This window comes from Pieris brassicae, chromosome 6 (genome assembly GCF_905147105.1).
Source record: "Pieris brassicae chromosome 6, ilPieBrab1.1, whole genome shotgun sequence".
Lineage (NCBI taxonomy): Eukaryota > Metazoa > Arthropoda > Insecta > Lepidoptera > Pieridae > Pieris > Pieris brassicae.
Genome location: NC_059670.1, coordinates 4,398,574 through 4,424,630, shown reverse-complemented (window position 1 = coordinate 4,424,630; position 26,057 = coordinate 4,398,574). Strand labels below are relative to the sequence as shown.

The following is a 26,057-nucleotide window of genomic DNA, read 5'->3' as shown; positions in this document are numbered from 1 at the left end:
TTATAGAAATGTTTTTCTGTAGCATTAAATTAGAATTACATCAAATAGAGTTTATTATGTGATTAAATATTATATTGTTAAAAAAAAGTCGTTTGTAGGTTAACTATAACATTTTCGGACTAGGGATGTATTGATCATGTAAACAATTTTACTTAGTGAAAGTTGTGAAATTATTCGACGAATTTTTAATAACTCCGAAACTGGGTAAGCCACCTGACTTGTTAACGTCACGTAGCAGGCGTCGCTGTTTGGTTGATAGCCTTTCTTATTTTATTCTAGTTTTCGCGGACATTGACCTCGTTTATTAAAGAATAGTTAAAAAAAGAAATAAAAACTGAAATATATTTAAAATACTAGAGTTGAATTTTATTGTAAAATGTTCAAAATATAACCTTTACGACTGTCTGAAATAGTCAGAAGAAATCGCTTAGACTCGAAAATAACTCAGACTAACAACTGCCTAACGAAACCATGAAAACCTACGTAGTACAGTCTGTAGTTACTCATTTATGTTCGTTTTTGTTTTGATAAGGTAATAATTAATATGTATTAAACTCTGTCGAATAAATTGCACGTAATGAAGCTTACTAGAAATGCGGAACACACAACTATTTGTTCAGTCGACATTATTGTATAAGAGTTTGCAACAACGCATGCGAAGCAGCATAGTTATTTTCGACTTACAACATTTTCTTTGATTCTTACGTGATTACAATACATATTTTTAGCCTCAAAAAACAGTATTTGTTGTCACAATATTGTTAAATTAATCTCGCTATAACTACTATTAAAACATATAGCTATCAACTATTCATAACGATAAATTTGTATTTTTCGCAATCAATAAATTTATACAATACTGTTAATGGTTGATACAGAATTTGATGATGTAAAGGTCATCATAGTTCTCACAGAAAACTGTGGTTTTATGATTGTGACATGCAGGCCCCTCCTATATTTCGTAATTATTTATTATTAATATTTTTCACTGTCCGTCTCAGTGGAGTATATAAGAACATTTTTCGTCTTACTTAAAGTCGAAAAAGGGTTTCCAGATATAGTTTTGTCACACTGTCTCACTCTTTAGACCGTTATTGAAATGAATGCAATAATATTCGATGTTTTTATTGTCATAACACACATTTAAAGTACAAAATCTACGACAATCTTGAGTTACCAAATGTCCTTCTAAATGCAATTAGACGGTTGAGCAACTACAATTTATTCGACTTGCAAACAATAAAATCATCCGTAAACGCAATATTAATTACTGACATAATTTTGGGCGTGTAGTTAATTTTTCATTAATTTACACGGTATTGTTGGTTATTTGTTTAATCAAATACACTTGTAAATGAATTTTACGATCCCTCACAAAAGTGTTTGAATTATTACTGTGAACCTTAAGTTCGAAGTGCACGCTTTGTGTAGGTTTTATCGCACACCACTACTATTTGGAACCAGCTGCCCACTAAATTCTATTTCGACGGCCAGCAACTTGCGAGCCTTGTGGCTATGTGTCTATGGCATTTCTTTGTAAAATTGTAAATTAATTGATATCACTATTTAGCGCAATCCTATTATCTTATCGAATTTTAAGATTTACGGAATATATTTTGAATTTATATTCGATTAAGTCTCAACAAAACCGCATTTATTATGTTATAACTAATCAGTTAGGGGACGCCTGGGGAATCAAATATTTTGAAAGCGTTTAAGTTGACAGTGATAATAATGATTAAAAATATACAGTTTAAGAATTTTCAGAGCGTATCCGTGCATGTTGCAAAACAAGACACTAGTCGTTAGAAATACTTAGGACGATCGTAATAAAAAGCATACGTGGAGAGCAGTCACTCCTAAATATTTGAATTTCATATATTTTAATTACAAAAAAAAATGTCTAGTTACTGATGAATAAGATGGCACGGGATTATTTATGTATATATTATATTAACATCTATTTGTATGTCATATAACTTTACTGTGACGCATTTCTTACTAAGAAATGGTTAATTTGTAGTTACATATTAACATAAAGCAAAGCTTTTAACGATAATAATTGAAGATGTGGTTTATATTAATGTACATTAATTCAAAGTTATACTATATAAATACTCGAAGACTAATCAAAATAAAATACATATGCCATAGAGGCAAAAAATTTAGGCAGTAAAAATACAATTACTACCACTATATTTTGCCTGTGGCTTCAGTAGTAGTAGATTTAAGCAAAATGTATGTATATAGGTTTCTTTTTAAACCCGTAGTGGCTAACGTAACGTAAACATTTAATATAAATATTAAATAATAAGAATAAAAATAAAAACGAATATTTTTGTATTCCTGAACCCAGTACTAACAATATCATCGTAACTAATCTAGCTATAAATGTTTATCTAAGTATAAATTGTAAAAGCTCATTTGTCCTTCGATTTTAACCTTTCATTCGATGGAGCGGTCTTTGACCGAGTTACCGGTTGGCTCGTACCTCAATTATTATAACCTCCAATTACCTTATTTCGATATCTAGAGAACGGATTTATTGAAAGGAACTAAATTGAAAATAAATTTTCAAATTCTTGACGTATAAATGTAGAATTCTTGCTAATGTCAAATATTTTTGAGCGCATTGAACTTTGTCTATGGAAATAATTTCGATTATTGAACGCTTTTACTACTTATAGCGATTTCGAAAATGCTTTTAAGCTTTGTTAACTTAAGCGTTGTTATGTTGCTGAAATATTTAACCTTTCGTGACAAAAGAAGCAATTTTATTAAAATACAAAATGCTAGTTAAAAAGCCCTGACCAACATAAAATATTGTAGACACAATAGATATTTTAAACAAAATACTGATATTACAACTCCTTATATAGAAAGTAAACAAAGGAACAATAAATTTAATTTTTATTGCGATTAATTTCGACGATAAATACAGTAAACATAAAAGCACGCACGGTGTGTGTGAATGGTCAAGTTTAAAATTGATGACAAGATGAATTTATACAACCTATAACAAGAATGTAAAGTACTCTAAAGTTGAATTCTTCCTTCAAGGTTACAGGCATGTCCGGGCTAGGGTGAATTACCGAGATAACTTATTTAAATGTACACGGAAAATTCTCCTCTCTTAATGTTATTGCTTTTGACAGGGTTTTTACTTGTTAAAGGAATCCTCGTAATGCGGAAACAATTAGTATTGTTAACTTATGATTTTTATTAAAGGCTTTCGTTGCTTTTACATTCTTTTACTATATTGAATGTCGTTTAATAGTTATTGAATTTTACCTACATTTATTCATTGTTATAAAAATCTTTGCTTTTAATGATTATAATCTTTATCGTTGAATCAATAATTATACAATATCACTATAGTCGATTAGCATTCTAAAATCATGATACATGCGTTTGCGCATTGTTGGGCGCGTTTATGTCTTCAACTAGTAAAGCTTGCAACGGACAAGTCAACCGTAGCGGTGTCTACGGACTGTTTTTTGTAATTTATTTGTTGATTTTAAATTAATCTCCGTGATAAATTTGTGTAGTTTTTATCAGTTATATTTTTTACTAATCATAACTAGTTGTCATCTTTATTTCTGTCGTAGACAAGGCGTCATCTGTAATATAATGTATACTCTTCTACATTTATTTTCTATAGAACAACAAACGGGGACACATGATGTTGATGTGATAGTACCTCATGGGCTATCAGTGCCAGAGGGCTTTGCCATTGCGTTGCCGACCTTATAAGAATAAGTACACCCTTCTCTTGACGGAAGGATCTGAAGTCGATTTGGAAATTAAAAACTGGGATTGTTTTTAAATTAGTCCTTACTAAGATCATTTAGAGCACGATTGTATTGTATGAATAAAAGAAACTACTTTGTTGTTATTAATATATTGTATAGCATATGTATATGAATAAATAAAAAAATATTTCTTCAATTTGGAATTAACTTAAGAATTGTATAAAGTGAAATTTATATAAAATGATCAAACCATTAAAGGAAGATTCTTTCGACATGACAGAAATTAAATGTAAAATTAATAGTTGTTATCTGTACTTAAAATGTTGAACGATCTTGTGTAAAAAAGATTGATCGTTGATCTATAAGGGGATAAACAATTTGTCGCCGGGGAAACCGTACTGAATAATTCAAGAATCCATACTTGAATGTCATCACTGATCACGCTTGTTAAGTAGTAATTTATTCACAACTGTAGATCACGGAAATTGAATTCGTTATTAATGGGTATTCTCATTTAATTATACAATTGTAGTATTATTTATTCAGTTGCCATAACAATGACTATAAGGAGAATATAGACAGGCGCCGCACTAGAAAATAAATGCTTGCTGAATGCGTTAGTAAAGCGTAGACATTTTTGACTACCTATTTTGAAACTTTGCATAAACAATGGAATCGCTGTATGCCTTAGGTACAGTTACTACGGCTTTCAATGTATTATTAAGAATGCCTGAAATTGGACTGTCTAGTGGGCACTAAATTTTTCATTTTGTTTTTATACGATAATGTAGCTTCCTTAATTTGCATGGCACGTATAATTTGTTTCTATTTCAAGAATAGGTATCGCAAGTGTAGTACTCAGTCACTTTCTATAATGTTTTAATTGTTATGTACCGTGCGGACTCATGCAATTTTACGTGCTTAGATGTTATTTGTCATTATTCATCGGTAATGCTTAAATAAAATTTGAGTAATGATTGTATAAAAATACAATCATTACTCAAATTTACATCAATCACCCTTACAATTTTCGGTCCGATTAAAGAATCCTGTTAAAAAAGTTACGTTCATGATACGAAATAAAAAACAAAAACATTTTGGGATAGTTCTGTTAAGTTTTATCTCTGTATACAATGCAACACATTCTAATAGATTTGCTGGATTATGACATATATATATACTAGTATAGTAATATATATACATATCGGTAAATCTATATTATATATATCATAAATAAATTGAATTTTTTATTTAAATTATTATAATTTATTCTCGATATTGCTACAAAGTACATATAATCTGATATTCAACTTACTGTATCAGGAACCTGGAGTATATGTTGTTCACCTGTTTATGGCAATAAATAAAAAATACAACATTTCACTAAAACAAAGAAAGCTGCCGTTTTACGTTCAAGGCGTCGTTCTTTGTATATGGTTCATAATAGATTAATTTAATCTTTCATTATTCAATTTTGTATTAATTTAAATTATTACGATTAATTCTCGATATTGCTACATATATGGCTAGTCACAGGCTCCTGAAATTCAGTAATCACTCCATCATCCTGGGATTCGTGTTCCGTATGTAGTGTGTCTATGGTGATAAAAATAAACGAGAGAATGATGTTTATGTTCAAGCCGTCGTTCTCTTTGTAGTTAGATAATTTTTATCAAATCAATATTTTAATGTAGGTACAGCAGGTATTAATAATGATTGGCGTGTCGTATATTTCTATTGGATTTTTTGTTAGTGTAGTGCATAACGCGTAAACTCGTATTGCATTGTATAATGCTACATAACAATCTGGTATTTGTTATTTTTTAATAAATTTTTACCGATAAAGTTCTACTCTAATTACATACTTAAATTATTTCAAACGGACAAGCAACTGTAACTAAAGAGACGAAAGAGTATTCCGTCTTTATCTCTCGTATTGTGTTACGCTTTGACTGAAAGAGACAAATATGTAGTAGTAACAAGCTACGCAAAGGAAAATGATCAGTTTTGTAAATTACTACACAAACTCTTTAATTTAGCTTGATCTATTGACTGAAGGAAAAATTCTATCTTAGGTTTTTAGTATAACGATAATACATTGCGTAATATTTCACAAAGCGAACTTATAAATCAATCAAAACCTAGTTTAATGCCAGAACTATAAAACTATTAAACATACTTTAGTATTTTTCTAAATAGCTTATTACCGGACACTTAAAATGGGGTAGTTAAAGGTTATTATCAAGTTACATTTGTAAGTAAGTTGTTCGTAAGTCGATTTCGAATGATGTATTTTACAATGAGTCATCGGTGAATCTGCCTCTTTAACTTATTTTTTAAGAATAATATTATTTTTTTATTTATAAGTGTAAATAAATACACGTTACGTTACACTACAAAATAAAAATAAAAATTAACATAATTAAATCAAAAGGAGGGCAACTGGCGGCCTTATCGCTTACGAGCGATCTCTTTCAGGCAACCACTGTGAGTAACGATAAAAAAAAATTATTAAATAAGATAGGCAAGTATCGCAAAATACATGTAATACACAATATTTTTAAAAACATTGCGATGTATTAATACTTTTTTTACGTATATAGCTTTATTCGACTCTAGGCTCCTATTTTTATTGTTGGGAAATCCATTTACAGGCCCCCGCGAAGGGGGCAACTTATTAATGTAACGCAGGGAATGTAAGTTCGGTTGGCGAGGTGCAATGAACCCCTACCCACTAAAACCCAACAGCCCTATCTTCACTAACGTAACTAACTCCACTCCATATGAATAGCCGATAAAAGATCTTGTGCTTTACACATTATATTTTCTAGATAATTGTTTCGTAAGAAAATGAATCCAAAGCAAAACTAAGCCACGAATTCGGTTTTTAGCGTTATAAATAATATAATTATAAATTATGACTGGAATACACTCTAGATTATACTGACGTCAAATACTATGGCCTATGACGTGTGTGAAATCATATGGAAGTTGTTATTCATGACACGAGGTGCCATAATGAGTCCGAGATTGCCAAAGAGATAGCGTTTTAATGTATTTCGACACCTCATTTGCTTAAAGAATGGATGAGTTCACGGTTTTCATTTCATTACATTGAATGGCTGTATGAATTTCATGAGGATATTGAAGCCGAGCAGTGTTGGATTGAACGTGCGACTCATTCTGACGCGACTAAATAGTGAAGTACATAGCTTACACTCAAACCGACATAGCTTATACCCAAAAAGTCGACGGCGTGTGTGTGACAGAAGGATGCTCTTGCAAATATAAAAATAAAACAAATACTTTCGACAAAAAAATCTGATCACGAAACTGATACAGAAATCTGAGGCTAAGACCAAAGGCTGTAGGTTCACTGGTTTATTGAAGCTATAATTATCACGAACTTTGTGTTAAATTTATAGTGGAATTAGTCGAAATTTTACATCGTGTTATTTGATAAGCGTTAAAAGCGAATTAGGCCTTGCAAAATGGTGATAATAAATATAGATATAGATATCTCAAATCCTATAACACATAATGGGTTATCAATATTTAATAAAGTTTGAATTTGAATCGATTAGTTTATTTATAAATTATTTATTTACCATACAGCGACTCTAAGAGCTTATAGCCAATGCGATAGTTGTGTAAGATAATTCCAATATTTACGAAAGTCGAACACAAATTTTGAAACAAATATGGTACAACGTAAGTTGCGCAGTTCAAATTTGAGGTTATTCACAGGATAATAGAGATTTATTTCCTAGAACCTCCCGTGCATTACAAATAATAGTAATTACTCATAGATTACTGAAATTAATGTAGTCATTCAAATGTAAAAGGAGGTTGCGGTAAACCATTAGGTGTAATTGTGCAAAAACAATAATTATCGTATGGTCCCTACGCGCATACATGATCTGTAACTAATTCATTCAACTGACTACCGAATTGCATACGGTTAAAAAATTTAAAAGCAAGGCAGTCTTGTAACTAGACCTTGAAAAAATTACGTTCTTAATACCGTTAGTTTATGTACCATTTCTAATTAAGATCAAAACGATATTTATTGCATGCATCTTGCTGTTACTCAATTACGAAGTTAATAGGCATGAGTACGGTCTGAAAAGTCTAAGCTTAACTCACCCAGGTATCATTATGATGTCATATAATCAAGCAAGAACTGGCGCAAATCATTCAAGTATATCTAAAATATAGCCTTAATGAGAATACTTGATTTTAATCTATAATACGTTGATAATTCGCTATAAAAATCATACCAAGAATTATATGAAACACCATGAGAAAATGACTCATGTTATGAAGTCTGTCCGCAAACAAAATTAATTCTATCATTACTAACAAGGGTGGAGTATTTATTAGTTATTATGAAGGCCTGTAAAGGTCTCATGCCAATACGTGCGTACGTGTGCCAGTGGTTTTGCAAGCGGCCAGCCGGTTGAAGCCCATCAGGTGTAGACTGCACTCGACTGCAGTTGCATAAACCAATTGCAAAACTCAGATCGCGGTCACTGCCGCCGTTGAGCTAAGGGCATAGCCGCACCCTGTCAGATTATTGTATCTGTACCACAAAGAATTTTCATTTGCAAGGATATTTTTGGCACTATAAACAAATGACATTTAACTGGAACGCTAAGTGATGGCGAACTTTGACCGTTAAGTCAAAGGCGTATTTGGCAAGACGTGAAAATTAACATTTTGCGAAAATCTGATTTTATTTTAACTAATGTGAATGATAAACGCTTTAATCTCAATTACACATATTTATTTTTAGAAATTAATTTATGCTAGACGACTGAGGTTCATCATATAAGAAGTTTTAGACTTAACATTACAACACATAAATTTAATGTGTAAAAGTGGAACGTATTTAATAGGCAAAACACTAACAACTCGCTTAATTACGATCGTTTTTAGGTTACATTTTAAATACTTCCAAGTAAATGTTGTCAACGATACAATGGAGTGCAGGTATCACTTGGATATGTGTAATCGCTGTTAATATAAGTTCGTCTTTCTCTTAAGCCAACAAACATAGCGTCTATCATGAGTGTGGCATAGTATCAGAGCAAAATATTAAATGGGTATAAAAATACAGCACTAAATCGGCTTAAAATTGTGTTTTATTGTAAGTTTATAAGTTCTATGTTGTGTTTCAGCGAGTAACCACATGTGGGCCAGCATGTGGGTCCTCCGGGGCGCTTGCGTCAGGTGCGATGCGACGCCTGGCGTCCAGCATGCAAAGTACAAGCACGGGCTCCTTGCCAGACTACGGTGCTCAGATTGTTGACCCCTACCGCCTCCTCGAAGACGATCTTAATGGAATATATGAAGATATACGATCGGTGAGAATATTTCTTATATTTGCCGCGTTACGTAAACAAGTTTAATATTCATAGATCTCTAATCAAAGCGATATACAAAACTAAAAGATGAAAGTTTGAGGGATATAGTTTGTATATTAATAGGTATAAGTGATTACGCAAGATATCCACACGTATATCGTATAGGCTATAGAGAGACATAAGTTGTTAATCAAATTTAATGTCCAATACAAAATGAAGTATATTTTAAATGTTAAGAATAGGTCAAGTAGTGTTCACGATTAGTAAAATTGTGTCAAAGTCATCACGTGTTGACACGCGAGCGGTCGTGGGTTGTGCAATTCAATTTTGTGGTCATAACTATAATATTATTAATAGGTTTTTTTTTTTAAATATTAACTTAATTTTCAGAAATGTTTGTAAATAAAATCATATTACAATAACAATTGAATAAATGGTGTTATGTATATGTATCTATGTTCCAAATATAAAATTTTGGTCGTAAGTGTTATGGAACTACAATATTGATTATTAAAATGATATAATTTGCACAGCAACATTCGTAGACGTGCTACACTGCTACGGATAGTTACGATTATGCTAATGATGTGTTATAGTATCGTAGCGCATACATTATGCTACATCTTGATGCAATACATCATAAATACTTGTATTACTCCACAAATGTCTTATAAAATTGACAAGGACGACTATTGTAATGATACTCAATTAATGCGTGATTAACATATGCAAATAGTTAGAGAATTCGAATAAGTAAATATAATTAAAAACGTGTTCAGAGCTTAGAAATGATAGCTTTGAGTAGTTCGCCTACTTTCTTGTATGGAAAACCCGTCTCGAACTAGGCTGGTGGATGCTGCAAGTTGGTCGATTTTCTATGTTTCCTATCTAGCGATATCTATCGCTTTTATTACTATCTTTAGTGATGTATCTCTATCAAGTTTTAGTCTGACTTTGGAACAAGTTTTTTAAAAGACGATCAGTTTCAAAGTATTATATTATAACATATGTAATAGTATATGTAATTTATATCGTTACAGAATTTTGATAATTATATTCTGACCTCATTTATCCAACAACTGAATATTAGATAATATTTTTAATTTGTTTTTGTTAATTTTATTCTATTGTTAATAAGTATAATATTAATAAGTATAGTTAATAAGTTTAATGTTAGTCGACGTTACTGTGGACAGAAAAATGTTACCAATTTATGTTTCATTGTTAAAAAATAAATCTATGCAGTTAAATTTTATATACTTCAAATTTTATAATCATCTTATTGACACACGGACTCTGTATTGCTTACCTCACATTAGTTGCAAAATTTTAAGATCTCGTCATTCTAAATCCTTGACTCGGATGTTCACAGGATGCTCTCTAAAATTAGTCGTATCATAAGCTGTTATTTATATAATTATAGCCCTAATGTAGGACTATGTAAAAGAATATAAAATTGCATTCTCCGTGCCCAATCTAGTACGACCTTGGTGCAGCAATGTTTCAGTTTTATGATGTCAAGCGTAAAGAGCAGTGAACGAACAATGACCTTCTTTTCGAATTACCTACCGTGACGCGAAACTTTCTTCTTAAGTCGTTATTAATACTATTTTTAACCGGTAAGTGCAGTTCTAATTTGATAGTACTCGTTCTGCAGAGAAAATGGAAACGACTCTAGAATAAAGTAACTTAAAAAAACACTTCACAATGACCACATCTGGTCGTTGACTGCTTACATAACGTAATTGCTTACATCTAAGAGTATAAGTCTCAAGGACTGTGTTCAATTCCCAGCAACACATATTATTTTAAGTACCCTAAACATCTTTAATCAAATGTTTAACGCGTCTGATATATATTCCGTCCGTCCTAATATTCAAAAGCTTAACTATGGAACAGTCAAAGAGAGTGCCTACATCTGGCTATACTCTCGGGGCGTAACTCCCATGATTTAGTTCACTGCTATGAAACGAATCAGTGCAATGTAACAGTCGAAGAGAGTTCCTACGTCTGGCTATACTCTCGGGGCGTAACTACCATGATTTAGTTCATTGCTATGAAACGAATCAATGCAATGTAACAGTCGAAGAGAGTGCCTACGTCTGGCTATACTCTCGGGGCGTAACTCCGACGATTTAGGAAATCGTCACACTTACAGCCTGTACAGCCTTGGCTGGTACAATTCCTAAACCGAATATATAATTTATGCATAACCTAATTTAATAGTGTTAATCATTACGTCTCGTATATAACCTTCAAAAGTGATTTTCAGCTCGACAAGACCTCAATATTACAACGCTAATAAACACATTGCATGGCAAATAATGTTGTAATATTTTGACTTTGACAAGTCATAGTCCTAATGAAATATAAAGAACTAGCTGTGATCTGTGATTCCATCCGCAAAAATTTGGTATCATGATGTTTTAAAGCTTTTGTCAGTTTTTTGTTAGACATATAGTATTCTATAAATTATGTATTCTATAAAACTAGTACATTACTACAGTACGCAATTTAGGATTTGTTATTGCTACTTTTCACACTACGAGTTACACTATCGTTATTTCATACAGAATCGTAACTTTATTGAAATTATTCTATTGCCTATGTTCAAGAGGGATAACGTAGGGTTCTAATAGTTAAAGAATTGTTTTAATCAGTCCAGATGTTTTTCTGCAAACAAACAATGAAATCTTTCCTCTTTATAATTTATAACAATTATATTACAATATATAATTATATAACACGTATATTCAGTGACATTGGACAATACCGTGATACCTTATACGTTTCAGCATCACCTTAATGGGTAACAGACAAACGTTGGGTACAAAGTCTAACTGAAATGTTTTGACAAATATTTCCTAATTGAACAAGTGAACCTTTATAGCTGTAACTTCGTATGTAAACTTGCTAATGAAAAACTTTTATATTCATTGTGAAAATATTTTTATTAATGTATGAACGCTTAAAAACTTAAATGACTCAAGTTTTACTTTTATTTACTATCTTAATATAATGAGAATAAGTGTAAAGAAACTCTTCGATTCTCTTTCTTGTCATTCATCACCTATTTTGATGGTGACTTGTCGGGTCTGCAACCATTGGAACTGGCTCCACATTTAATGTATTGAGTTGTAATTATAAAAAAAGGCTCTATCACTGCTACAATGAAAAAAATAAAATAAACACTATAAATACTGCTAATTTACTTTATATTAACAACTAACATATCCTTACATATTAAAAATAATTACACGCAATGATGTCCCTTCTTTTCCTTTGGATTGATGAAGGCCGCATCTGTATGAACGTGAAAAACTTAAAAACATTAGTTGACATTCAGCTACTAATAGATATTGTGATTAATGAGACAGGTATACTATTATAATTATTATTTTGAATAAGAATCAATTATTATGCTTTGAAATACGTGCAAATAAACATTGTGAATACAATGCTACTAGTGTTACGAAATTTGTCTTAAGTCTAAATTAAGTGAACTAAACTGTCTTAAGAGATTGTAGTGTACAATAGAATTCACGAGGACAAACACATTAGTGATTTCATTCGAGATTTACATTGTTTAACATCATCCATATTGTTACTTCATTGCTTTAGCTGAATATTTCTCAAGTCAACTAAAGATAATGGTCTTTAGTAGTGATAATGATGTTATTAATTATTTTTTGTAAATTTTAAAGCTATAAAAATAGAGACTTTAAATTTAATTATTAATGGTTTATAATGTTATGGTAACGTAAATTAGGACAATAGATTGACTTGAAGATAATGTCCATTAACATTATTGTAAAACATATTGTAATGGCCAAAGCTTCAACACGTTTAGAACGCAAGATTTACACCGTACCGATTTAGGTGTGTTTAAACTAAGTTAAATAGAACGTTAAAATTAGCGTTTATCTGTAAAAACCAGCAAAGTTTAAGTTCTTTGTATATGTTTGTATTAGAAATTTAGATTCGTTGTGAAGTGAAAGACTTTACGTTGATAACATTTTTCTTAAGTGCACCGCTGATGCAATAGCAACGCCTTTGCAAATATTGTTGTATAAAATTTGTGTATGAATGGATCATAAATCGACGCCTAAAACGCACATAGGTTAAATATTAATAGTATTTATATTACATCATTGAAAACGTGATCCCAATTCGACTTTAGTTTATTTGATTCGCAGGAGTTGGAGCGCAACACAAATCAACCAGAATTAAACACCATTGCTACGTATTATTTCGACGGTCAGGGAAAAGCTCTGAGGCCAATGGTTGCCATACTTATGGCAAAAGCTGTCAACTACCATGTTTATGGTGAAAACAGGTGAGATGAACTTTGTTTATTTGGTAAAGATTCCAAAGGTTATACCAAGTTTAAAAATACAATTATACCCCAACAGTATAGAGGAAAAGCGGTTGGCCTCTATTGAATAATAATGAAAAATAAAATTATTGTCTATATTTGAAAACTAATAAGGATTACTGTAAGTAATATTATTATTGTACACGAGCTCTGACAGAGTGCAGGTCTTCTTCAAGTTGTCCTGCTCATCTTCGCTTCTATTTTGCAATCTTTCCACGATCTCTTTTCAACTTCCCAGGTTTCTGGTTATTTCCTTAATCCATCGTTTCTCAAGCGGGGGCGTCGAGTTTGTTTTAAAAGGGGGTCGCAGTCTGTTGAAATATAATAAATAAAAACTACACATAGGTACAAAAGATTCGTCAAAAGTAGCGCGCTGTGTACATTATACAGTGACGGGGTCGCAAGATTTGCTTTTTCGTGGGTACGACATAAAACTTGTTGATAAATTATTATTTCCTATATAACAAACCTGACTCCTATAATATCATCCAAGTATTACTAAAATTCTATGTTTCCTAATATCACGTAATACAGTTGAATATGTCCCAAGAGCAAAAACCTTATGCAGCGCCATGATTGATTACACATTGTCGAAGATAACACTTGTTTTATGCAGATGTTACGTCTTTATTACTCAACTTTCATGAGTTAATCTATCTATGTGCATATAAGATATCCTTGAAAAGATATTTAAAGACATTATTGATCTTAATATATTGTTCACACGTATATATCATTCGCATATCTTACACGTGAGGAATATTTAACATTTTATGTAAGGTGCGTGTTAAACCCGGTTGTGGGTAGAATCACTTATTAAATGTTCTAATATCAGGTATGTAATGATTATGAAATGACAAAGGAATCTTTGATTCCTTTGATTCGACATAATGTGCTTCAGGGCGTAGGAGATATTATTGTGCAAATACGAATGCGCTCTTTAAACCATAACTCCCAACCTGCGACGCGATTCAGATCAAGGGAGTAGACATATGACCAGGGTTTCAAAATAAAATAAATCAGTGGCGCTACAACCTTTTTGGGTCTGTGTAAAATTTCGGAATCTGTTTTATTTCAATCTAATAGGTAAGTAGGTGATCAGCCTCATGTCACTGAGGCAAGCCGTCGAATTGGGTCTAAGGCAAGCCGGTTTCATTGCGTAGTTTTCTTGCACCGTTCGAGCGAATGTTAAAAGCGCACATAGAAAGAAAGTCCATTGGTGCACACAAAATTGCAATGAGGTACTTATATGAACTATGGAAGTCATTTAACCGACATCAATGTTACTCATTGAATGGTAATAAAAATACTCTCCTTAGAGATGCGTAGTAGACGAATAACGACCGTAGCGATTTGATCCGTTGAACAGTTTATTAAATTGGAATATACTAATAAAAATAATCATCGTACATAACGTTCTTGGAGGCCTAAATAGATCGTTATACTCAAATACATAATACATTGATACTTATTTGAATTAGGTTTAAATGTACAACTCGTGTCACTTTAAGTGATGTAAGGATCTTTGATGTGTAAAACTTGGGTAAAACGCGGCAATAATTAACCTACTTGCTTAGTTTAGTGTGAATTTTTGTCCTCGTTAATTTTAGTAATGTTTTTTTTGAACTTGAAATCTTTTATAAATGTAATTTATTTTTATAGATTATATAATTTTACATATATGTACCTTATATAAACTATAGCTTATATGTACAGTTCTAATATAATTAGCGCTTCTCCGTACTATGATCCGAGAGTAGTGAATATTATCCTACTGACATAAAGATGATAATGCGTTGGGAAAACACAATTACATAATGTGATTCAAGAAAAATTTCCAAGGCTATATCTGAAATGACGGATGTTAATTTTAAAATAATGTAATTTAAACAATTAGAAGGGAAAGATCTTCCCCCTCGTAGATCCACAGGTGATCAACATCTTGGGCTTGACACACGCCGTCGACTTTTTGGGTCTAAGGCAAGCCGGTTTCCTCACGATGTATTCCTTCACCGTTCGAGCTAATGCTAAATGCGCACATAAAAAGAAAATCCATTGGTGCACAGCCGGGGATCGAACCCACGACCTAAGGGATGAGACTCGCATGCACTAGCCAAGATTGCTGTTTTCACCCTCCTACTCATTATTTTTTAGGATTTTAAATCTGATTAAATCGTAAAATCATATGTTGTTTGTATTAGTGCACTGCTGCCATCTCAGCGACAGGTGGCCATGATCAGCGAGATGATCCACTCAGCCTCGCTGATCCACGATGACGTCATCGACCAGAGTGACTTCCGCCGCGGTAAACCCTCCGTCAACGTGCTCTGGAATCACAAGAAGGTTAGTCAATATATCAATTACGTAATCACTCATAACGTGCTTCGCCATTTTTGAACGAACAGATAATTGATTGGAGTCATGGTTGTCTTAATGCATTCGAAATCAAAATATTTAATTATAATAATGTACAATTATAACGTCAGTAAAAATAATTAATATTTCTAAATTTACATTCATGGTTCTCAAATCAAAGACGGATGTAGACAGGAAATGCTGACAATAGACTCTACCTCTACATCTTCTAAAGCGCCAAATTTTGACAAAATGTTCAACGTATTTGAAAAAATCCAATATAATTTATCAGTGATAGTCATTTGTTTTGTAAAATCAATATTTTTTTTATAAGTTGTCTTTACACAAAGCCATCACTTATCAATACGATCTAGCCTAGTTTAAGACTAATAAGTATATTAAAACGTAAACGTTAACGTAATTTATTTAAAACGATATTTATTACTGGAATACCAAATCTTAAAGTTATTAAAATGTATATAATGCAGCCTTCACAAGGTCCAGCAATTTGTATGTAGCTCAGTGCATTACATCGGGAATAACCGGCCGTGACGCGAATATTTTATAAATAAATAAATTTGAAATGATTGCTATTGTAACGTCAAGGGAGATTTAATAGACACCCGTGTAACCTTCGGCACTGAATCTTCAAAGTTATAGTCCAATATGTATGTGAATGGAATGCTTAGGCTTCATATGTATGCGTCGTTTTAAATCAATGGATAATTACGCCTGAGTTTTGGTTACCATGTTGCTAAGACACGTTGACGCTGTCATGAGCCTGTCATAACCAAGGTCCGACGGAGCCGTTTTGAATCAACGATTCGATTGATTCATCAACTTAGCATGTCTCATTTGGAATCTCAAGTTTATACAGTACTGATAAGAAGTGTAAACCGACTGTTTTTGTATTGCATTTACGTCCTTTGTATTCAGTTGTTTCATTTTATTTTTGTCCTGTTTCGTGTTATTGTGATGTAAATGAAATGTTCGTATTAAAGAGTATTAAATCTCGCAATATTTGCAAACAAATTGATGAAGTAGGCCACTACCAGGCCATTGAAGTCACCTGATCACACCGATCTCGTAGTAGCATATTTCCACTATGACTAACGTAAAGGAATTACTTTCTTCGCCTTTTACGATATCTCGTGGCAGAAACGTATCCGTTTGCGCAATATTTTTGGGACACGGATATATTAACCATATTGACATAAAGCAATATTAGGTTTATAACACGTATTGTTTGCAGCACACATTGTTCGGGAATTTACATATACAAAGAGTATGATAATTTCAAAACGGATTTAATATGTTTGGATTCACATGATAGCTATAAAATCAACTATTTTGAATAATTGTGGAATTTGGGTCATTAAGTCACGTTCAGGTTCTCGGCCTACATAAAAAGAGAATACAATCTGTGGGAAGTAGACCGCGTACGAGCGACTCGGGCAGACGATGTCACCTTTCTCTCTCTCTCGCGTTAGACAGAGAGAGATGGCTATATTGTACGTAAACATAGGAGTGATTGTATAGACTGTAGAGAAACATGCCACCGAAAGCTGACGACCCTTGGTGAAAGTGGCTAGCGGTCATCTTGTAATTTTTCAATCGGCTTATAATTTATAACTCATTCTTTTAAGACTAGAAGACTTATTTAATTGTATTATGTACCTGTTTTAAGTGTTCATTAGTTTTTTAATTAAGTTTTGATTAAAATCTAAAGAACAGTACTTTAACTCAACAAAGTAGCTTAACGCTTAATTTTTTTTTCAATTCGCGATAAGCTTTACAATGCCTGTTACAATATTATCAAAGATAAAGCTATAAAAAATATAATTAAACTTTATCCTATACGTTGCATATTTATAACGTCTTCTGGATTTGCATTCGTTTAGTTCCTGATCTATAAACCTTTGTTTAACAAAGGCCATAACTTATTTTGTAGCAAATCTTCATTGTTTTAGATCACTTGTACGCATACCGTGATTGTCCTCAAGGATAAACGTATCTTCCGGCTACCGGCTTTTATCTTCTAATAGTTTAGTCTCCTTTAGAAGGTTGGCGATTATCATGGCTACTATGATTTTGGATGCCGCTGAATGTGCTTTGACCAAAGCATTGCCTAAGATTCTTTAACCGCAACGTGCGTCAGCGACTAGTGTTTCTTACACCTGCCACTTGGCTCTGAATGATTAGTTGAAGGTGTTGCGTAAGATTGGCTTTTATGGGCAAATATAATTGGCCTATAGGCTTAATTTAACACGACCCTGAGCACTCGATATTGACACAGTGGAATCCCATACACGTTCTAATAACCTGTATTTGTTATGTAATTTAATGTAATGTTGATTTTTCGTTTTTGTCTGAATTTACACCTACCGTTTCTAAGCATAAGATCGCTTCGCAATTATATCGAGGTGCGTCTGTTTGTACATCATTTACGCTCACGTTACTATGCACATTGTGGAATTATTTGCCGATGTCGTAAATGTATTACGTGGTTCACATTAATGACAAATTGCTATTATTGTTTCGTGTTTGAGCTTTGTAGTGTATGGAATGTGGTAGTAAGGGACCTATTGAGTGGTGGTCGTTGACACTCGTTTTCCTTTTATTCCGATTTAAATATGCGCATTCTGCAAAAGCTTTGTAGATGCGACAATTGTAGTCAAGGATGTGAATAAACGTCACCAACGAATTGGCGATTCCTATCGTTTGTGACCATTGTTCAGAATATGTCTCTGTGCTTATTGTTTGCCGGACTCCGTGGGACACTGTTTTAATAAGTCCGACCGCGTCTAGAATACGTAAATAGTTACGTATAAAGTTCAAGATAAATTCTTTACAGTTGATTATTCCTTTTGTGTTCTATTTTCCTGTTCCTTTACCTCATCTGCTGTTTGACTATAAATTTCAGACACCTGTAATACAATGTATGCTTGTACGCGATTAGAAGCTTGTGTTGAAATCTTTGATTTAATTTACAGTTTGTCATCTGATACCGATTCTCGTATTTTAGTTTCAAGGCCGATCGCCTCACGAAGCTTTCACTCTTATATCCAGTATATTGGAACCAAGTTGTACTTATTTAAAATTATCGTTAGTAAAAGTCCACAACACAATCAAATAATCTGTTTTATTTAGTTTGCATATCTATAGACTTATTTTTGAGACCTATTTCTGAGCCTCATTTTCAGTAAATTCCTTCCTCTATTCTTTCCATATCTCCTAATTATTTTTCTTCTCTTCTCCTTTTTAGAGGTTACTGTTTATTTTAATTGCATAGCATATGGCTTTTTAATAGTTCAGCTGTTCTGTTGTAATTCGTCGGCGACAATTCGTGAGTTAATTTCGTGTCCGGCTATTCGTGACCTGGTGTAAGAAAAAAAAATATTTACCCTTTCCTGCAAAGATGCAGTAATCATTGTTAATTATGGCCCTCGACACGTTGATATGTCAATTTTCTTGGTAATTTTCATTGGGTGTCAGCGCACGTGTCTGAATTTGATTGAGTAATGATTGTAAATATAATTCCATCTCATACTTTATATGGACCCTTGGATATGTATTTATGATAATTATTTTTTTTTATCAATCGGTATTCATGTATTTTTTATCGAGTGTATTTAAATATTAACTTCATACTTAAGATTAGCATGTTTAGTTGTTTAAATAATTTTTATTAGCATATACTTAATCAAATTTGGTGAAATGTTCATTCATATAGTTATACATTCATGAATAACAAAACACTTGCGTGTCCTATCGATAAACTACGAGCATGCTACAAACAGTTTAAATTCTAAATCCGTTTTTATTAGGCTTACAGTGAGACGAAGGCATTTATGGCTTAGCTTCTCTGATTGTTTAAATAATAATTTTGATTCGTTATATACAACAGGACTTCGTAATACATTTTTTAAAGTACTGAGGTAGGGCAATCATCTTAGCTCGTTAGTACAAGTAATTGTAATTTTAAATATAAGAATATTAGTTCGTTAACAAACACAATCTTTAGTCAAAAGTTTATACTAAGGCAACAAGATCATTTAATCATTCTAAATGTATTATTTGATTCGTTTATATATTTTTTTAAATATTCGTTACGTAAATTAATTACGCTTAAATGCGATTGTTAAGTTTAGGTTTTCAAATCATGGCAACAACATATTTCTACCATAAAGGGAACAAAACAATTGTCCCACGAGGACTGGGAGTACTGACAATTCAATGATTAACTTATTGACTATTACTTTCTTTGGACTAAGCGGTTCCGTTGAAAGCAAATGTCGTACAATTTAGTAACCAGGTTTTCATTTAAGTCATTTTTGTGGCTACGAGAACATTTTTTTTTTTACCAGCCAGTGTCTATATCTAGTTGTTTCTAAATCACAATTAAAAGCATGTAACGCAAACGTGTTAATTAAAATGTAATTTACCATAGATTAATTACAGGGTCCTCTACTCTGTTATTCAATCAACCGCGCCTTCGAGTCAAAAATAAAAAAAGTCTTTTACAATTATATGTTGACTCATGATCAACCAGACGTCCTTACTCTTAAACATAATTAGTATCTACTTTCACTGAGCCAAAGAAGTCACTTTATAGATTGTGTCATGTTAAGAAAAAATGTGAACTGAACTTACGTGCTCCAAACCTCCGAGCGCTTATCATGTTCCTGCCAGGTTTCTATGCACGCCCAGAACCTACCTACTCCCGAACGAAAAGAAAGAAAGAACGAATATTGGCTTTTTATAGTATTCCATTAAATTTCATTAAAGAATAAATTAAAACAATTCTTTTACTTTTTTTGGTCTTGTATATACTTTCATTATTGTGTGATCTCCGTAATATTCTTCGTGCCTACTGTTCTGCTGTCATGTTAATATGTGAAACTGTTGTAGAATATATCAATTAAAAATAAATCTATGGTGCTACACCCTTTTCAGGTCTTGTCCTCAGATTTCTGTATCTGTTTCATGATCATTTCGACTCTTACTCGACTAATAGCCTTTGAGTCTAAGGCAAGTGAGGAAACCCTCACGATGTGTTCCTTCACCATCCGAGCTAATGTTAAATGCGCATATAGAAAGAAAATCCATCGGTGCATAGCCGGGGATCGAACCTACGACCAGGTGTCAGAGTCAGGGATGAGAGTCACACGCTGAAACCACTTGGCCTCTACAGGATACATCAATTACTCTAGCTTTTTATTGCTATGAAAGTGGCGTATCTGTTTGTTTTAAAAAATAATCTTGAGCCAAAGTTCAAGATACAAAACGTAATATTTTGTAAGACTACTGTTACACCATTTATTTTCTTTAATATATTTATTATAAATCTATGGGTCAAGGTTCTCTCTTCGTTCTTTGTTTGCTTAAAATTTGTAGTATTTGGAAATTATTATTAGTTTATGTAAAGTATTACACTCCTATGTGGAAATGACCTTTGCTACATCACAGTTCGAGGGCATTTAGATCACATATTACTCTCGGTTAACCTGACTTCGGGTGATAAATATCTATTGAAATCACCAGCGTGCTTGCCGAGATGATTATGTTTTTGGGGTTGCGGTTTTGTTGTAACAAGGCATAAAACATTGTGTTCTAAAAATACCAGTGGCGCTTTAACCTTTAGGTCATCACCAGATTTCAGATCACTCAGATTTCTGTATCCGTCTGTCTGTGCCTGGTGGTGGTGAACAACCGTGATACAACGGTAAAGCCACGTACTCACTGCTAGTTACATTCCGTGAATTGTTAGAGACACTAAATTGACAAATCGCGTGGATTTATAGAGATCTTAAACCTTGTACAAGTATCTTAAAATGTGTATAATTTAAGTTAGCTTTTTGTTTATAAATCGGAACACGATGTCACTGGTACCGCATAAAATGTTTGAGAGGAAATAATAGTAGTCTGTTTGAGTTACCATATGTGAGTGGTATCTAGGTGTGTTGTAACGATGCCCACTTGTTGGCCACTAATCGCCACTACATGCCTGTGTGTTTCGCAACCATACCGGACCGACCACTCACTTGATGCGAAATACTCGAATCGACATTAATTCGAATAAATCTTGATCATTCAGAAGCCAATTTTAGACAAGGCCTTGGTCCTAAAATTCTAAAGCCTTATGGGTCGGTAACGCATGTATAAATAGTAGTAAGTAGTGCATGTAACTATATAGATAGAGGCAAATATGGTATACGTATAACAATTAATGGAAATTTAAATATGTTAAATATTAAAACTTCCATTAATTGTTATATGCAAATTTGTTCCTAGTAAACTCATTCACGTACGCAAACTTACTTAAATCTATTGTATAGATTCATAAATTAACATTCCGTGTTTTAAATAAATTAATTGAAAATGTCGACAGCGTCCACGCTAACTATAATGTCTGATGTTTTGCAATAACCAGATATTTGATATCTCGTCTAAGTATTTGGATGGCCAGTGAAGTGGGGGTGAGAGGGGAGTCAAGGCCGGCCGTGACATACATCCACATTCACCTTCCGACCACCTGTCTACCACCACTGTCAAGGCTGCCTTGCGAAACACCACACGCTACCACTTAGCCTACACGAGAGCTTGTGAAAATATTGCCGCAACTGTTGATCGATTAAAAATCTCAAGTTCACTAAGCGTGAATCTTATGTTATTTAGATCGGCATTGATAATCTTTATCGGTACTGAATTATTTAAGTCTTAAATTAACTGAATGCGTTGATTATTAATTACGATTAGAGTACTAATATGTGTCACTTGTCAAGAGTGTATTTAATTGTGATGTAAGGAGGTGCAATCCTGCATATTAATGATTTGGTATAAATGAATTGCAGAGAAACTCAAACGCATTGGGAATTAAGTAAGCGTGAAATCGTAGAGATTTTTCTGGTAAATTATTCATGTAGCTTGTAGCTTGGACTTTCGACGATCTCGTGAAAGGCTTTCACTCTTTTCGTCATGTGTGCGAAGCCTGCGCAATATCAAGTTAGATGACCTTACACTTTCTCGTTGACATATTTATTTGTCCGTTAGAAGTGAGCGCTTATTATATTGAGATATTTGACATACCTAAGGCATGCACAGAGTAACAAAACAAAGTCAACACGGCCAATAAAACAATAATGTATATACATTTTATATTTATTGCCTTAAAAGGTTATACACATTAATATTCAGCTCATATATTTTGACTGCTTGGTATTCGCGCTTGAATTTATAGATTCCAGCAATAAATCAAAGTTAATTAATGTGGTGTAGCCTTATTTAACGATAAGACGATGGTAGAATAACGGATGCGTTGGAGTTCGGACAGGGGCGGTTGCAGAAAGTGTGTTAATGCGTGCACGTTTTGCGCAACGATGCGCGTACGACACGCGCCACAAGCGACCACGGAGCGCACGCGATACGCGCACCTGGCCGTTATAATTTTCTGTTAAATCACACTTATTCATTGAGAAAGAGACTCTTAAATTAAATGTCTCTAGTTTTCCAAAAACTTCCAAATTGGTTTCTTTTTTTATAATTAGCCAATAGTAATAAAAATTTGAAATAACTCACAGTGCAGATATAGATTTTCTCTCTTAGTACACTTTCGTAAAATATAAAAAAGTAAGTTTTTTTTACAGAAGACTAATATCTAAACCATAGTACATTTGAAAACTACTAATACAAAATGTAACAAAAGAAGTCTTGGCAGAAGCGCGACAAATGCATATAAAAATAATTAAAACACAAATGCATCTAGATAGTAAAATTGCTAATAGATAAATGAGAAGCATATAATGATTTTGAATAATATCTTTGACAGCGGCTTAAGTTTCTTAACCCTCTTTTGCAATATATTTCGAGTTTTAATTTAAAATCTTATAGTTGTTGCCAGTTCAAGGGCGTATTGCTTCAAGACATTACGTGTAAAGTAAATTGCTATAGGTCTAACATTTAAACCTAAATAGACGTATTTAAATATATATTTACGTACGTACATATTAAAAACTCCGTAATTAATTCAAATTCGACGTTGTGATGGAAAGGTGGAACGTGAGAGACTTGATTTGTAAAATTGGATTGTATAATTATACCACTTATCAACAAATATCTATTAGAAACCTTCGACTACTCCTGAAAATGTATAGAATACACAATGTAATGGTTAATTGAAAATGTTATAAAAAAATAATTTTATAAATGTAAATTCCAAGTGACGTTCGTGATCGGAAACCAATATAATTCGATCCAATTCACATGTTTTACAACGACTACCTACTAGACTTTCTATTTGTTTCATTACATTGTAGAAATAGCATTTACGAAGATATATATACTTGTTTATTTATGAAGGAAACATGACAGACACATCGCAAATACAAGATATGTAGAAAAATGTATGCTAACTTACATACATTTTTCTACTTATAGAAATGTGCTAAAAAAATCACAGATAACATTTTCATAAAAGTATGAGTAACACAACAAAAAATATAGATTATAATGGGCACGACAATGTAAACACAGCAGCTTAGTACATACACAAAAGACAAAACAATTGCAACGATTTTAAAAGGCGCTTGAAAGCAGTACGGGAGCACGAAAACATATCAATTTGAAAAAAAAATTGAAAAGAAAATGGTGATGCCTATGTCAAAAATACAACAAACAGAGTTCTACACAGTGGTTCATGAAATTAATATCAGGACAAAGGTTTCATAAAGAATGTTCGTATTTCTGATAACAGTTCCCTCTTAATACATATCGAATTGGAGATATATGAAAGTTAGAATGATTGTGTCTGTATTGAACCTATGTTCAATCGCGTCGACACTTAAGACGACAATTTAAAACAATATTCAAAAGTCTATACTGTTCGAAATTGGGTGTAAATTAGAAATATTAATAAAATATAAAAAGAAATAGACTTATTATATATGTGTATTAATTCATTGCGGAAAAGTAAAAATGTTTCGCGTTTAAAAATCCGTACAAATCAAAACATTCGAAGCAATCAGTTGGAATGATTTCCTTTTCCTCTACTTAATGTAACGCTATCAGGAGATCATAAATGAAAGTATCTTAGTCAAGGCCAAATCCAAAGGCGGGTCGGATGAGGTGTGCCAGTTAGCTTCCCCTTACTCGTCCCTGCATACCTGAGTAGGAGTGCCGAAGCCGGTCAGCCAATGTAGGCTAACCAGTGGCCAGTGTTTGTTAATGAGCGGAGCGGGGTGCCAAGTCACCGGCGAAACCGTCTTACGGTATTAGTATGCGGACGGATCACAACTTTCTACGCATTCTTGGTGGCGGGAGAAATGAGCGCACACGTAATATTTATTCTAAAACATCTAGTCTTCGTTTATATTATATTATTCTGTGTAATTAAGATATTTTTAACATATGAGCTAAAAATGTTTTCTCTTCTTATAACGAATAAGCAAAAGATGTGTTTAAAATATTACTAATGGGTCACTTACAGTGATTGATAATTGAGACTAAATAACTAGTGAAAAAAAAAACAAATTTAAATTATGTAAATAATTATAAGTTTATAATAATACAAATAGCTTAAATCCGGTTAAATTTTTTTTTCTTTCAATGTGTAAAAGCTATGTTAACCAAAGACAATACTATAACTAGTGAATTTGGAAGTATACATATAAACATCTATGGCCAATTAAGTTTTCAGACCAATCAACTAAATATTAGTTTAATTAGAAATACTGGAGTATATAATAATCAGATACTTAATATAGTGTAATTGTGTCCCAGTTAATGTTAGGTCCAATATCTTCTGGTAGCTGGCAGGTGGTTGTCATTGAACTGGATTCCGTCGATAATAATGGTTAAAAATAATGTTTTTCTGAATACAAAATGTTCACTTACTTGATCAAATAAACAATTTATTTAGGAATTATTTTCACAGAAGACAAACTTAGACTGCTAAATTATTAGAATAAAAATTATTGAAATAATTATAATTTCTATTTTTTTTTTATACAAAAAAAAATTATTTTTAATGACATTCGCTGATGCCCTGTTATTGAATACCGTACAAATCAGTTTTATTTAAAGGAAAGACAATAAGGAATTCATATATATTTTAATCTGTTTTGAGAATAGTTTGTCAATTGTTTTAAATACTTAATCAAATAGTAACAAAGTCTTTGACCTGTCCCAATCACTTTTGATTTTACGCGCAAC

The 26,057-nt window shown here is 32.6% G+C and overlaps 1 protein-coding gene across 1 annotated transcript in view; it reads left to right on the top strand.

The window, feature by feature from the left end:
* LOC123711446 (all trans-polyprenyl-diphosphate synthase PDSS1) overlaps positions 1 to 26,057 on the top strand; it is a 32,843-nt gene that overhangs the window by 1,234 nt on the left and 5,552 nt on the right. The window contains exons 2-4 of the mRNA XM_045664044.1: positions 8,933 to 9,118; positions 13,315 to 13,454; positions 15,695 to 15,836. Coding sequence (XP_045520000.1) covers positions 8,933 to 9,118; positions 13,315 to 13,454; positions 15,695 to 15,836 — 468 coding nt within the window. The remainder of the gene's footprint in view (positions 1 to 8,932; positions 9,119 to 13,314; positions 13,455 to 15,694; positions 15,837 to 26,057) is intronic.